Source organism: Oculina patagonica, chromosome 6, assembly GCF_052425735.1.
Source record: "Oculina patagonica isolate OP01 chromosome 6, crgOcupat, whole genome shotgun sequence".
Lineage (NCBI taxonomy): Eukaryota > Metazoa > Cnidaria > Anthozoa > Scleractinia > Oculinidae > Oculina > Oculina patagonica.
The window spans coordinates 20679375-20694183 of NC_135763.1; the positions used below are offsets into that span (position 1 = coordinate 20679375).

Here is a 14809-nt window from a genome sequence, read left to right on the forward strand (position 1 = left end):
CGATAGTTCCGAGACAGAAACACTCTATTGTTTTTATTGTTCACCACTAAATTTTCTTCCGCGCGCACATACAAAAACGAGCATCGTGAATTATTTTTACTTTTCAGGATAAAAAACTCAATTGAAAGCCGCAATTTAACAACAAAAACAAAACCAGACAAGAAACCCACTAAATGCAGTGAATTTGGTTGGGTTTTTTGTCTGCAGGCAGCTTGTTTACAAAAAGCAGTCACGTGCGGGCACTATCGATCCGGGCATTTTTCACGGGAGGGCACTATGGGCTGCGCCTCGTTGACTATTTTAAAATAGGTTTTTTGTGTTTTTTTTTTGCTCATAGAAAACTTGGGCTCGTAGTCTAATTGTTAAATAGTAGCACGTAGTTTTATTTGGAGCACCACTGATCAGAAGCGCATTAATAAACCACAAGGTGCACACAAAGTATTTAATTTTAAACCTCTGTTAAAATTACAACCAAATCTTCGAATTATAGCTTATAATTCCAAGAAGTTGTTAGCCCAAATTCCTCGTGCGAAGTAGCAACAAAAATATTTTTATTCTATCCAAACTAAAATTAAATTAACAAAAATTAAAATTGATAAAATAAAATGAGAACAAGGCTGCCCGAAGTAACCAGTGGGCAGTTAGCACTGTTTTACGTTTTTGGAGAATAACGAGTGCGACAAAAGATTTCCACGACGAGCTAATCTTGTTCGTCTTTGCGAAAACTCATTTGAACAACAAGACAACAAAACGACGTAACTGCGATACTTTGTTTGAATTGTAGGGTTGATTTATGACAGGAAGGATCTTTTTTACGTTAAAAACAACAATGTTAGCTCCTAAAAATATAGCCTCATTTGGGATGAGATTGCACAAACAGTTGACGAATTTTCTTTTAAAAAACGAAAATACTGTCCCTATAGACTATCGGAACGATATCAGAAATTGCGTCTTCCTATCTGTCCCCTTAGTTTTAAAAAAAAATTCAAGAATGCTACTTGGCGACGAAAACGAAATTAATCTTAATTCATTAAAACTCCTTTCTGATGTAAAAATATGGGAGTCTTCAATGATGAATCTAGAATAAGCAATATAAAAAAGTATATAATATAGCTCGAAATTAATCTTTGCCTTTCTGTCTATTTTCAAGCCCTTCGATGGAGCAGGGCGCTAACGGTAAGAGTAGAATTTTTTGTGAAGTTTGTTTTTGCATAGCAGTGCTGTGTTACTGCCTGATGTGAACACTTTTCACAACGAAACTTGTTTGCCTGTGGGAGATTCGTATGGGACCTAACAACCAAATTAAGTGCACCGGGTGTTAGATCCAACAGTGGTAGTAGTAGTGGTGTTGGTGGTGGTACTGACGATGATGTCGCTAAACTGGCAGTCCGCGTTTTGTGGTGACCATTGAAGCCAATAAAGCTGCGGTGTATAATGCAATTTGATGTCCGAGTTTTCAGATCAAGTAATTACCTGGCTGTAAAAAATAACTTTTTTGTATCATGACAGAAAACGATTTTATGATTTATTGAAGGTCATTAAAGGTTATTGAGTAAACTGAATCAATATTAGTCTCCGAAACCATAAATAGGCAGTTAATAGGGGTTATTTTTTAATTCCCGCTTTTATCATGGCACAATATAATAACCTGACTACTATGTTTTCTGCTAAGAGTAGCATCGTTTGTTTTTAGCGAATCAGCTATTTGGTTTACCATACAATTTAGCTACAAGTTTTTCTATATGTTATGGTCAACAATAAGATAACGTCCTAACAAAACGCATGGCGTTAACTAAGACCAATTAATGTTCACAACAACACTAAGGTTTACTGTCGCACAGTTCTACATTAAATACCTCTTAATGACATTTACTAAAGATTGGATGGTTCTTCTATTAAATCTCCCCAGCGCAACCTATTTATCGCTCCTTTGCGTTTTCCCACAACAGTTAAAATTTTCCCAACAATTTTATTTTCAATTTCTCTACATGGAAAGCTTATCAAAGTAGTCGTCATTTTATTTACGCCTGCCTACAATTCTTCGAATACAAACACACGGGCTTAGCGATCACGTAACGCATTACAGGTATTTCTGTGAAAAGTTGTAGCCAGGCAATAAAGAATGAACTTGAGTTGCCAAAGTGCAGGCTTACGACAGCTGCCAAAAGATCTTTCGCCAACCGAGGAGCAAAGATATCAGGGACACGGATAGCCTTAACCTTTTATAAAAGCCAATCTTCGAATCTCTTTTAAATTTTAAAATATGATCTTAAACTTGTGCTGTACATAGGTTTACACTTTATTCTAAGGGAATTTTATTTTACTTTTTTGGAAATTTATCTGTAAATAGCCTTTCTTTTTAATTTTCGTATGGAAGAGCCCCCCAAGGGAGAGCTATACAATAAAGTATGTATATATGAATGTATGTAAAGTAACTTTGTATTTTGCCTTCTAGCACGTTAATGTCATGGTGAATATTGTTCGTAGTCCTTTATAACCGGTACAGATCACGCTTCACTGTCAGAATAACTTACTCATCTTTAAACAACAGTGCATAATTTAATGAAAAGTCTGGTTGAGGTATTATTGCACACTATTCTTGAAATGTCGACGATTCAATTTGATCTGACGTGCACGCTGTGTTCTAATCCAAGGTGAGGAGATGTAATGATATGAGTTATAATTTCCATACACTCCGCATTGAAAATACGCCAAGACCTTGGGCCTTTAGAAGATTTAGTTCTGAGGAATCTCAGCAGTTTGTATTCGTCCGAAAGCTATATATAATTAAGACAATATACGTAAGACGTTTTCAGAATGGGGTCGCTGCTTGACAACTACATCCTCAACTTACAGTGACAGAAGTACATTTTGATGTGTATGTTGTTAATACTTGGCCTTTTGGCCTTGGCCATTAATAAAATGCAATTCATTTTCTTAGTTTCATTTCTACAACTACTTTATATTAGTAGATTACTAAAGTGTACGGATTCTTCTTTTAAAGTTTAATTTGTCAGTATTGAAGAATACTAAGAAGAAATGAAGGACATGTGTCGTAACAATTACCTAACTGCGCTATTTTCCCACGATTGAATTGCCTCACAAAACTTTCAATTTGACGTGTTTACATATATACGTTTAATTTTGATTTTATTGTATTTTGTCCAACCTTCCAAGTCTTTAGACAATTTGGATTCAAGAGGAACATTGCGCATTTGTTTTCCTTATCTACTTCAATTACCCGCAGATAAATCTCTTTTAAGGGAGTTTCATTTTTCACTCCCACTGTATAATTTTTGAGATAAGATACGGAATAAATCATTAAACCCTCTTTTTATTTGTCATAGATTTCTTCGTAGACAGAAACACAAACAAATAACGCTTGATTACAATACCGGTAAAGGAAAATTGTGTTTCTATCAAAATAAAACACTGGCAAAAGTTATTGAATTGAGTAGATAATAAATTGACAGAAGTCCCTTTATTTAGTCGCTATTTGATTGTCATTAAAACTATTTGCAATTTAGATAACTCACACCAGCACTCCAGGAATATGGAAGTTTTCTTTAATAATCCATGAATCGATCTAAAGCATAAACTGTTATTGTAAATAATGGTAGCAGTCAAATGAATCACCTGAATAAATAATGATCATAAAAATTATGTTGCCAAAGTGATATTCTTCGCTTGAAAACAACATATCTTTCGACGCTTTCATCTCAACAAAAATCAATTTCTATCAGTTTTTTCAGCACTCAGAACTACTTATCTGAGGACCTTGCTTCTTGCACTCCGGTAATGACTTCCAAGGTTAGTTCATTATCGTGCTATGATGAAAAGTTAATCAAGGGACTGAATTGAATAATTTGATCTTCAACTAACACCTTTCAGTTGATGAACAGTTGTGACAAATGTTGGGAAAAAACTCAATTCACTGAGTCTTTCTCGAAATAGCCTTATTTTTTTATATACTTCTAATCCTGGTACAAAATTGCCGATATTATCAACTGGCGAAAAATAAATTTGACAAGAATTCAAAATAAACAGTGAAAAAAGCTTCTGGTTAATATATGCACATTTTGATTTAATGTGGTTTATCTGTTTTTCTTTTTTTTTTTTTTGTTTCGTTTCGTTTCGTTTTCTTTGTTTTGTTTTTGTTAGTATTGTTATTCTGTTTCTTCTCAGTTTTCTCTTTTTACAAAGGAAAAAACTGATAAGATAGTATTTTTAACTTGCGCGAGTTTCCTTTTGGTAAATTTATCAAGGCTGGTCGTAATTTGTACACGAAGTAACAAGCTTGTAGCTTCTAAAAATTAATGCGCAGCCAGGGTTTTACGTATTAAAGTGTATTTATACGTTCTCTGACTAGAAATATTGTAAAGAAATCGAGCTTTCAGCTGTCGGGATACAGTCTTCGATGGATAAAAATGGAATAATGGAATAAAAATTAATCTAAAATATACAACAAAATTAGCTGCCCGCCCAAAATAATAAAAAGAACAATACAAAAGTAAAAAAAAGTGTTATTATAATAATTTCATCGGGCATTGTGGCGCATTTTGCGAACTCAAGGGGCTAAAATATGTTTTAGCCTGCTGCCGTGGACCAATCAGAAACAAGAAAATAATAAAGCTTATCAGAACTGAAAACCCATTCAACTGTTCGCGCCATTTCTCGGCTGGCTGGCATCACTTTAAGTTCCATTTAACAGACCATATTCGTATTCTCGGTATTAGACTGGAACTAGTTTGCAAAGGAGGCTAAGGCGGGTAATCTTTTCAATTTCAAATAACATGAAGCTCTCTTTAATGATATTCCCTCGCATCAGCCTCCATTGCAAGCTCGTTCCAGTCCAATATCGAGAATACGAATATGGTCTATTTGAGTCGAGGCGCTTCCATCTGCAACTTCAAACTGTTTTTGAGCTTTATTATTAAACGACAAAATGATAAAATGGCACAAAACGTAACGGGGAAGCAAATTCTCAGTCTTCTCGGATGAGGAGGAATTACAGAAACTCGAAGAAGCATCCAGGAGGCAAAGTGAATGTAAGTTTATGTCTTTGTTGAGCGAAACTCGCTCAATTCAGGCATAATGCCAAAATGCCAGTTCAGTTAACAGCACAATTAATTTTAACACTTCTAAACGACGACTAGTTCTTTGCCGTCGACAGAGTTCTGTAATTCATGTTACTCAAAACAGTCTTTACTTAAAAAGGAGTCCTTTTCAAGCAAAGACTGTTTTGAGAAATTTTGCGGTTTTCTGCCGAGTTTCTTAAACTTTTAAACCCGGTTTTCAATCAGAAGTAAACGTCGACTTGCAACGGCAGTATTCAAGATACCACTTACTGTTTTTGAATTCTTCTAAACGCGCTCTGAAATTGATTATAATAGTAATAGAGTTGATGTTCTTGGGAGTAAATATGTTTTTGGCCCTTTTCAGAGCCCATTTTAGCCCTCGCCAATGAGCCTGAGTAGGGCCAAAAACATATTTTCGTCCGCGAACGTCAACTCTATTGTTATATTTAAGTTGAGTATTTTTAAAAACTAAAAATTAACTAAAAATACTGTAAATTCAGCGAATAGACGACGCCACAGTATGCGCGAATGTAGCGGTGTTATGCACTGTGTTATGAAAGTATCGGTTATGAAGAGAATATGAATTATCTTGATTTCGTGGAATTATTTCATGACCCGAAAAGAATAGCATTCTAACAATAATAATCAATCCGAAAAAAAAGTACAAGGGTAGAACACTGAATTTTAGAAAGCCGGTGATCACAAATTTGGTGAAAGCATTTCCTACAAGGATTACAGTGGCCTGCTATAATACTACGTTCACAGAACTGTTTAGTGATTTGATTAATGCTGTTCGGGTACACTGGCGACCAAATGTGCTCAATGTAGGGTAAAGGGGTGGGCTGAAGGGTAATCTTTTGTTGCTTCTTTAAGTGAACCACTAATACATGTATTCTAACATTTGAATTTGTCTCTTAACAGAAAAACCCACAATAATCGCTGGTAGAAATCAATGTGAAATTAGCTGCCATGGCACAGAAGACCAATGACTTCCCAATGACGATATCTGAACAGGAACAGAAACCAACTCAAGTACATGATGATAGCAGGACCTCACCAGTTACGTGGCAGGAGTTTGTGGATAACACAACACTACATGGCATTCGTTATGTCTTCATGAAGCGCCACATCCTCATTCGCTTACTCTGGCTCGTGTTACTGCTGACCTCAGGTGGTTACTATTCATTTACAGTTTACAGAGCTTTTAACAAATACTACAGCCGTCCAATTAACACTGTATTAAGCATAAAACATCTCAAAGAGATGGATTTTCCAGCTGTTACCATTTGTTCCCTAAACTTATTTGCTAAAAGCAAAATACTCATGACAGATGACAACCCATGGTTTGCATCCAGCGGCCTAAACATCAGCTCATGCGCTGTGACTTCAGGGGTTCGAGGTAATCGGCCTTGTGGCTTGTCAATGCTTTGTTGCTGTTTGCCCTTTTCTGCAGACGAAGTCCTTGCTTTGCCAAACTGTACTCAACAGTATCAACAAGATCTCTTGGCTGTAATGCAGAAATCGGGTCAGCGTCCCAATATTGAAGAATTTTATCAGAACTTCGGCCAAGATGTAAGTGCTCTTGTACCCCTCATGCCCAAGGGGTGCACCTTTGGCTTGGGTGAGACGGAATGTTCGGCTGAAGACTTTGTTCCCATGGTTACGCCATGGGGAATGTGTTACACCTTTAACTTGGGAACTAATGGTAATGTGAGAACAGTGAACACAACTGGGGTTTCAAATGGATTGTCGGTCATTCTTGATGCGCAGACCAACGAGTATACTCAAGGAAAGTTCTCTGAAGGATTCAAGGTGATAATTCATGGACAAGGCGAATATGTCGATCAATGGGAAGGAATCAATGTGGGACCAGGACAGCACGCTGTTATTGCTCTTTCACAGAAAAGGGTATGTTTTCTTTTTCTTTTATTGCAGTGCAACCGGGACCGCTCAACACTTGCTGACCAATCAGGGCGCCGATAGTTTTAAAAGAATAACAAATTTGAGTTTTACAAGTCCTTTGTCGTGTAGTTATTAAGGATCAAAGCAGTTTCGTGCCACAGTTTGTCGTTGAGTTTGGAGCACTTTATTTCTGTCAACATGTTAAACCTTATTTTTGTCACTGGTTTAAAATTATTTTAGTCGCTGGACTGGATTATAAATTTTAAATTATTTGCCCAAAGAGTTCAAAACTGTTTAAATTTTTGTCGCCCAGACATGACGTTTTGTCGCTGGGTCCAAAATTTAATTTTTTGTGTTGCTGTAGGTGACTTCGTATCTGGGATCAAAACCTTTTTTCTGACCGTCCAGAGATGTTCTGTTAACTGCGCTGGGAAATTAAAAAAATATCCTGCTGCGCTGTTATTGTTTTCTAAAGTTTCCACTGTTTTAGTTGTAGGTAACGTTATTTCATTTGGATTAAGTCAGCACAGACATTGGTCATTCAGAAAATTATTTAGTCGAAAAAAGAAGTTGTCGTTTGCAACTTTAATTGGTTCATTTGGCAAATTGTAGCTTAGAAATAGCTTATGTTTATTTTAGTTTGAGAATTTGGAAAAGCCATACGCCACCAACTGCACCAAGAAAACGTTGAAAACGTTTTCGACTTACACGTCAGAGGGATGCCTTCATGAGTGCCAGGGTGAAAACATTATCAAGACTTGTAAATGTCGAATCCCCGGCTACAAAGGTAAGATATGTGTGAGATTTGTGCTGTTTCTACTGATTTAACATGCCTAAAACTGGCACGAAATAAGGTTTCTTTTTATTCTGGCTTTCCCTGATTTCTTTTCTTTTAATCTGGGAATTGAAAGGCCACTTCCTTAGAGATATTGTGCTTGAATGTACTTACGATCGCGAGAAAAATATTTCGGATACTGTTTCCATTGTAGTTAGCGCTGAAAACAGAGTCTAGGGAAAATTCAGCTTTGCGGGTACATCTTCACGTTTTGTTATTATCAAGAGAGGATACTCTTGTTATTATATTATATTATATATTGTTTTCTGGCAAAATGAAAGAACTTCTTGCTAAAAAAGAAGGTAAAAATTAATAAGCGCCCAGCCTCGAATAAGCGCCCACCTTGAATAAGCGCCCACTCTCAAGGTCCAAAAATTTAATAAGCACCAAGGGCGCTTAATCGAATAAATACGGTATGCAGGACAACATGCTTGACTTGAAAAATCGGCAAACGTGTATCATGTATGTATGTATGTATGTTTGTTTGTTTTTATGTTTCTCTTTAAGATAATCTCGAGTATCCCGCGTGCACGTCACACGAAGAAGAAGTCTGTATGAGCCGGATAGGAGGTGAGAAACGTGAATTTATAACTTCATGTAAGTCTAGTAAACATGACGGCACTGCATAATCAGTGCATTGATAGTTGGACCACAGGCTTGCCATCCCATGTTTGTGAGGTCACAGCATGCCCATTGATTGTAATATTTAAGCTTTCTAAAATCGGCTTTACGACTTGTATTAAACTTGTCTAAAATAAAGTAATAAAATAAAAAAAATAAAATAAAAAAGTATTTTTGCATGAGATTTCAGCGACGGTGGACAGCCCCTCGCCGGTCACAGAGGCGTCTGCCATTTTAATTTGTTTGTGTAAAATCAACATTCCTCACATTCCATCAAGTGAGGCTCACAAACATTGGGGACTGAGAGTGCGCAGTACGGACTGGAAATCATCTTTAAGGTTTGTTTTTTTGCCGTTTTCTTTGCTATTTGAAGTGCGCGAGAGCAGTTCTAGGAGTTTTAGTTTTTGACTCATGTACAGAATACAAATGTATTTACACAATGCATGCAACTTAGACATCGAAGAATCTCGTACCGCCCTTGAAATGTAGCCGAAAAAACATTTTTTTCTACACTCGCTTTCTTTGGAGATCTCGGTCCTCGAAGTATAGCCTGGCTTAATTTAAGGAATGAGTTCGCGCCGTTGTTCTTTTAAACTAGCTGGAAAATTAAATAAGGTCGTAAATTTGCCAATTTACGATGATCTGTACCACCTACTTAGACAAAATATGTAATTTTCGTTTAAAATTGGTCAAAATTACTGCCTATGCTTTCCCCGGAAAGCAAAACGTGTTCCACTTCCAAACACTCTCTGGGGTACCTCAAAGAAATACTGTTTGGAAATCACGGCGGCGAAGCCGAAAACAACCTGAACTGGAAATTTAATTTGGACCTCAACTTCTAATGTTTTAAATTAAATAAAATTTTCTTCAAACTTATATTCGTTAGTTCACTCAAAAAATCCACGTAATAGCGAGTACAAATTAATTTCCTAGTTAACGTTGTCTTCGACTTCACCGTCGTGAGTCCGGAACAGTATTTCCTAGAACTGCTATCTCGCGCTTCAAATCGCCAAGAAAACGGCATAAAAACAAACCTAAACAATGCGAAAATATTTGTACTCCAATATACAAGTAAAAGCAAAATTTAGAAAGCTTTAAAAAATACCAATTAGTGAAGAAATTTGAATATTTATATGGGCATGCTGTGACCTCACAGAATAAGAATGGTAAGTCTGTGATTGGACGAATCTACTGTTAGGCAACCTCGTATTTCATACCCAGTCAGACAGTCAGCTAAAACCTTTTATACATTTAAGCAGCTCATGTAACACCTATAATAATATAGCTTCTTCAGCAAAACTATCAATGAAATAATGGAACTGGAAGCTGTTTCAGAAGCTGTTCAGGCAGCCTTCAAATCAGCTCTGACCGCCCACCTCAACCAAACACCATATTAATTTGAATTTTCCTTTTATCGCTATTTTACTTTTACTTGTAAATCTCACCTTTTTTCGAGACCTGAACCACACTTTTACTTGCATGATGGGAAAACTTGGCAAATTAATATATATAAATGAATTTATTATATAAACTGCAGTTGTTTATTGGGATTTTGACCACCGAGAAAAACAGTAGAAAAATACAAATAATGCATCGTTGCTTGAAGATATGAAATTTATCTTCTCGTGTTTAAATCGATATCTTACTCGTTCGCGTAGTTGAATACTCGAAGATAAATTTCATATCTCCGCACAACCGTGTATTATTCTCTATTTAACTCGCCAGTTAAGATGAAATATGTGTCATTTACAGCTGGATATAATTTTGAGTAATGATAACTTTTTTGTAGCATCTTTGAATGAGGAGATCTGTGACTGTCAAGTACCCTGCGCTCAAACCAAATACAATACTGAAGTATCTTACTCAAAGTTCCCGGATGCTGGTACCGCTGAAACACTGATATGGGGTGGTTATCCAAGTAAACAGTACCTTAGGTAGTGCAATGTGTTCATAATGTATGGCGCACCGTTTGTTTTAAAATTATCTCTATTTTTGATTGTTTAGATTATTATATTTCTCGATGACATTATATACGTCATTCTAAATTGTTATTTTCATGGTCCGCAGAAAGCGTTTATTGTTGTTTTTACATTCTAACGTGATAAACATGTTTTCTATTTTGATGTTGTGTTTCTACCGTGATGAACTCTTTTCTATTTTTATATCATGTTTCTACCGTGATGAATTATTTTCTATTTTGATGTCATGTTTCTACCTTGCATTGATCAACTCTTTTCTATTTGACATCATGTTTACCTGATATAGGGGAGTACCCCCCCCCCCCCCCGGGTCTTTGTATAAGATCAAAGGTAGCGGTAAATTCTTACTTAAAAGGGCTTTGTCACGGATTTTAACGGATTTTTGAACAGCCAAAATATATATTTGTGCCGTAGGAAATCTATTGTAAAAATAATGGTCCGTTTTTAGTAACAATGGACAACTTGAAAAAGTAAGGAAATTTTTAAGTTATTTCTGCGCGTCTTCAAGCAATCGATATTTATAGCCGTGGTGTGACTTCTCTCCGCAATCTGATGTTATATATCCCTTCAGATGTTAAAAGATGATGTTTTATATGGGTTTATTGTAGCCTACCACTAATTTGAGAACGGTTTAGACCAAAAATACCCGTGACGTAGCTCCTTGAAATGAATCAAATGCCTAAGGAAAAATGGTGCATTATAAATAATGAATATCTTACTTTCATTAATCATGTCTTTGCTATCTTCTTAAATCAGAGACAACCTCGTGTTGTTACAAGTGGGATACAAGTCACTGAGTTATGAGATGCAAGAGCAGCAACCAGCTTATGACAGCAACTCCTTGTTTGGTAAGAAACGTAATTTTGTCGCTAAGGAATAGCATAACACTATTTTGCGGTAACAATGTGTTGTAAATATCTGCTTTCTTCACATTCAGTTTTCACATAAATGCGTCTTCCATTGTTAGAAATAACTGACCAGTGTCAAACGAATATTCTGCTACAAATCAATACACATCGTTCGTGTTTTTTTTTTTTTTTTTTTTTTTTTTTTCAAGACAAGACCCTTTTAAACCAAAGAGAAGGCATTTAGCACATGGGAAAACAACGAGCTAGCTGCAGTAACCAATCACAAACATGAAATTAACATTTTTAGCCATTAAAAACTTGGTTTTATCACATGCAGAATATGTGATTAAGTGTGCTTATCTTTGTGCTGATCAATTTTTCAAAGCTGATGTTTTCTTCCATTCTCTAGGTGAGATCGGAGGTAACATGGGACTGTTCCTTGGATGTAGCCTTTTGACCATCTGCGAGTTTTTCGATTTTGTCATCAGCTTCCTGGCAGCACGAAATCGACAAACTACTCACCCAGCATGACATTATACATCAAACAAATCACTATGGAATTAATGCGAATTCAGTTCGCGTTTACTTAAGACGTTTATATACCAAGCGTTTATTTTAGCGTCCGTATATAGTACATTTTTTTCGGGAGAGTAATTTTCACTATTTTGACCCAAAATTCTAAATCCCATCCTTGCTTTCGTATAAGTAAGCCAATCGTTTTATAACGGTTTTCTCTCTTTGGTATAAATTTATGTCGACCTTTTGTAAGATTTTATTTTCAGAAGTGTCTTTGCACCTCACACCAAGCAGTATGGTCAGTATGATATTTGGCTCACTATTTCGATAATTAATCTTAAGCATTTTCTAAGCTTATTAAGCAAGCGCGCAGAAAGCCCGCTTCACAGTTTACCCTGTTTTCGACATCGTGGTTACTGGGCCCCTTTCGGCCAAAAACGAGGAGGATAACCTGGACCTGCTGCAAAACTGCTACGATACTGTTGTGTTCACCGTGGTCAATTGTCTCAAGCAGTTCACGGTTTTTCTTTCTATTTCGCGGAATTTCGTTTATTTAAAAGGGCAAGTACGAGCAAGGATATGTAAAACAGTTGCTGAGTGTGAATATATTTCCATTCCCTCGAATAAGCGAGTATTTTTAATTTTTAAACGCTTCGTAACCGAACCGAATGCTTTTACAAATGGAGCCAACAGGTCCTTATTTGACCTGTTTTCAAACACGTAGAATCTTTTAGTAAAGATCAAAACGATTTAGTAAACCATCAGAATACCGTGTTAAACAGTACAAATGCGCATTCAAGTAGAAAATGTAGGCTAGACGTGTAAATTATACGGTAATGAGCATGTTGTTGACTACGAATATTTAAGCTTCTCAAGCTTCTTGTTAGGCGTCATGTTAATTAACCTGGCTTAATACAGTTTTGAGAGGGCAACGTCCCCTTTCTTTTTTTTTTTTAAAAAAAACCGGTGGCTGGGGGCTGCTGGGCGGGGGGGGGGCGAGAGGACCGGAGAGGAGCGGGGGGAGAGAGGGCGCGCCGAGCCACGAAACGTATTCAGCCACCGATCATGCCCGCCCTCCTTATTACTCCGGGAAGGAGAAAAACGCAGGTTACATGTAAATAACACTAAGACACAAATCCGCCAAAAAATTTACTTCTTTATTATTTTTTAATTTATCGCAATGAAGTACTGCAGTGCTTTTCATTTGAAATGTTATAGAGAGAGAGATTGTCTGGTATACCATTTGCCATAAATATTAGAAAATCTGGTAAAGCACAGTAGACACAGTGCTATCAGCTATTGAAGCTACTGTTTACGTCTGCGTCTTTGTCAAGGTATTAAAAAATTATGTATAGCAATGCGCAATGCACCCATGATGAAACGAGTGACACAATAAACACAGTTTAAAGTCACCATATTTGTGGTCGGGATGTCAGTTGTCTTTTAAAGCGCTCAACTCACTAATCATTCTATGAACTGCACAGTTTGAGAATTGCCAACAAACTTTTTTTCTGATTCGCAACAACTTGCCAATCGCATGGCAACTTTCTGCAGTTTTCTTCAACTACGTGTAAGATCAACTGAACGAAATTTAAAACGACATTAAGTCGACCTTTTCTCAAAGTCTCATCTTAATTTCGACCCTATATTCCACCAAAAGAGAAGGAAAAATGTCAAGTAAGTTATTTGTTTCTCATAGTTTTCACTGTCTCGAAAAGGCAAGGAAGTTAAAATAATTCGTTTTCGGCCAAACTACTACGAAGTGACAGATTAGAAGGGATTGAGTGCAGAAACCGCGAGGAACGAAGAAGGCATAGTGATTTGACACTTTGAAATTTGACATTTGCTTTTCATTTAATCGTGAATCTAAAGTAAAATGTTTTGAAAAAAATGTTATTTAAAGAAAATTGTCATGGTTTAAAACTCTTCTGCTACTAATTACTACTCTTTCCTGTACACCGCGCTTTCCGAGATTTCTTGTCATCTTCAGCGTAACAATCGCAAGTGAGACCTCGAGACTTAGTATTCTGACGAGATTGTTGTTTCGTGTTTGTTTGGCAACTGTTTCGTAACATGACAATGAAACGTAACGTTTCTATTCCAGTGTTTAGGATAGATATACCGTAATATTTCTAATCCTCCTCGTGGCACATGGATATCCAAACTTCCAAAGCTAACCCAGGGGAGGGCAGGTTCCAAAAACGACGCCGGAAAAGAATGATACATTTTGTAATTTATGTAAAACAACCAAGACTCCAACCCCGTACGCTGGACTACTCCGTCACAGTTATAAAACGTATAAACTTTAATCGAAAGATCTTTGAACGGGTTTTTGCGAAAATTCATTGAGCCTTTGAATAACAAGCGTTCTTTGTTTCCAGAAACAATGAAACCTGCAGAAACGAATGGTGCCAAGAATTCATCCCACGTTTTATCCGTAAAAGCTCCATTTGTGAAAATACCAATGTCCACAGCGTCTCCCCACATAAGAGGAAATTTCAAACGGCGAATTTCCCAAAGCGATCCGTAAAAGAGCCAATGAACAATTTGCATTTGGTCTAAGATCTGTCGTACTTGATGTGTCATGTTAATAAGGTGTCTTCTGCCCGCGTCGCTAACGCCACATTTTACTGTATCTTCCCATGGCCGACTCTTGACAAAGAAAGTTGGATTGAAATTAATATAAAGATACACCGTAACAAGTGCTGCGAGACAGGTTAATATCAGAAGTCGTCGCGGAGATCTAAGGAGCCTTAAAATTGTTTGTTTAATAAGTCGTGCGGCGTAACGCAGCGGAATAGTACCTGTTGCCATAACTAAAATCACTCTTCTCATTGTGTTCTTGATAAATTCACGTACCTCAGTCTTGTGCTTCAGTTCTTGGAGGCTTATATCTTTAGTGACGACAATATTCTATTTGGACGGTTATACGCTGAGTTTCAGTGGCCTGGTCACTTAAATTACCAATACAGACGCAGTCCTCGCGCCAGGGTCCTCTCTTCGTAACAAGATTCCTGGTTCTGGCTGGTC

General features: G+C 36.8%; 3 protein-coding genes and 1 long non-coding RNA gene across 7 annotated transcripts in view; 2 read left to right on the top strand and 2 right to left on the bottom strand.

The window, feature by feature from the left end:
* Window positions 1-12705, top strand: part of LOC144655992 (acid-sensing ion channel 1-like) — a 30504-nt gene extending 17799 nt beyond the window's left edge. For 2 of the 4 annotated variants that reach the window (XM_078516197.1, XM_078516200.1), the window contains exons 3-8: window positions 6000-6986; window positions 7620-7767; window positions 8323-8385; window positions 10226-10370; window positions 11172-11263; window positions 11673-12705. In XM_078516197.1, the coding sequence (XP_078372323.1) occupies window positions 6048-6986; window positions 7620-7767; window positions 8323-8385; window positions 10226-10370; window positions 11172-11263; window positions 11673-11794 (1509 nt within the window). In that variant the 5' untranslated portion in view covers window positions 6000-6047 and the 3' untranslated portion in view covers window positions 11795-12705. Of the gene's footprint in view, window positions 1-2449; window positions 2655-3723; window positions 3811-5999; window positions 6987-7619; window positions 7768-8322; window positions 8386-10225; window positions 10371-11171; window positions 11264-11672 lie in introns of those variants that run through there. The other 2 variants (XM_078516198.1, XM_078516199.1) reach the window with 2 other exon arrangements.
* Window positions 1-14809, bottom strand: part of LOC144656004 (uncharacterized) — a 129754-nt gene that overhangs the window by 64492 nt on the left and 50453 nt on the right. The gene's annotated exons all lie outside the window — the stretch shown is intronic.
* LOC144655987 (ATP-binding cassette sub-family F member 3-like) overlaps window positions 10336-14809 on the top strand; it is a 103392-nt gene continuing 98918 nt past the window's right edge. Inside the window, exon 1 of the mRNA XM_078516190.1 lies at window positions 10336-10345. The gene's annotated coding sequence lies outside the window, so the exon portion shown is untranslated. The remainder of the gene's footprint in view (window positions 10346-14809) is intronic.
* LOC144655996 (uncharacterized) lies at window positions 13592-14747 on the bottom strand. Its single transcript, XM_078516208.1, has one exon. It carries the CDS (start codon window positions 14612-14614, stop codon window positions 13799-13801), a length of 816 nt encoding a protein of 271 aa, XP_078372334.1. The 5' UTR covers window positions 14615-14747; the 3' UTR covers window positions 13592-13798.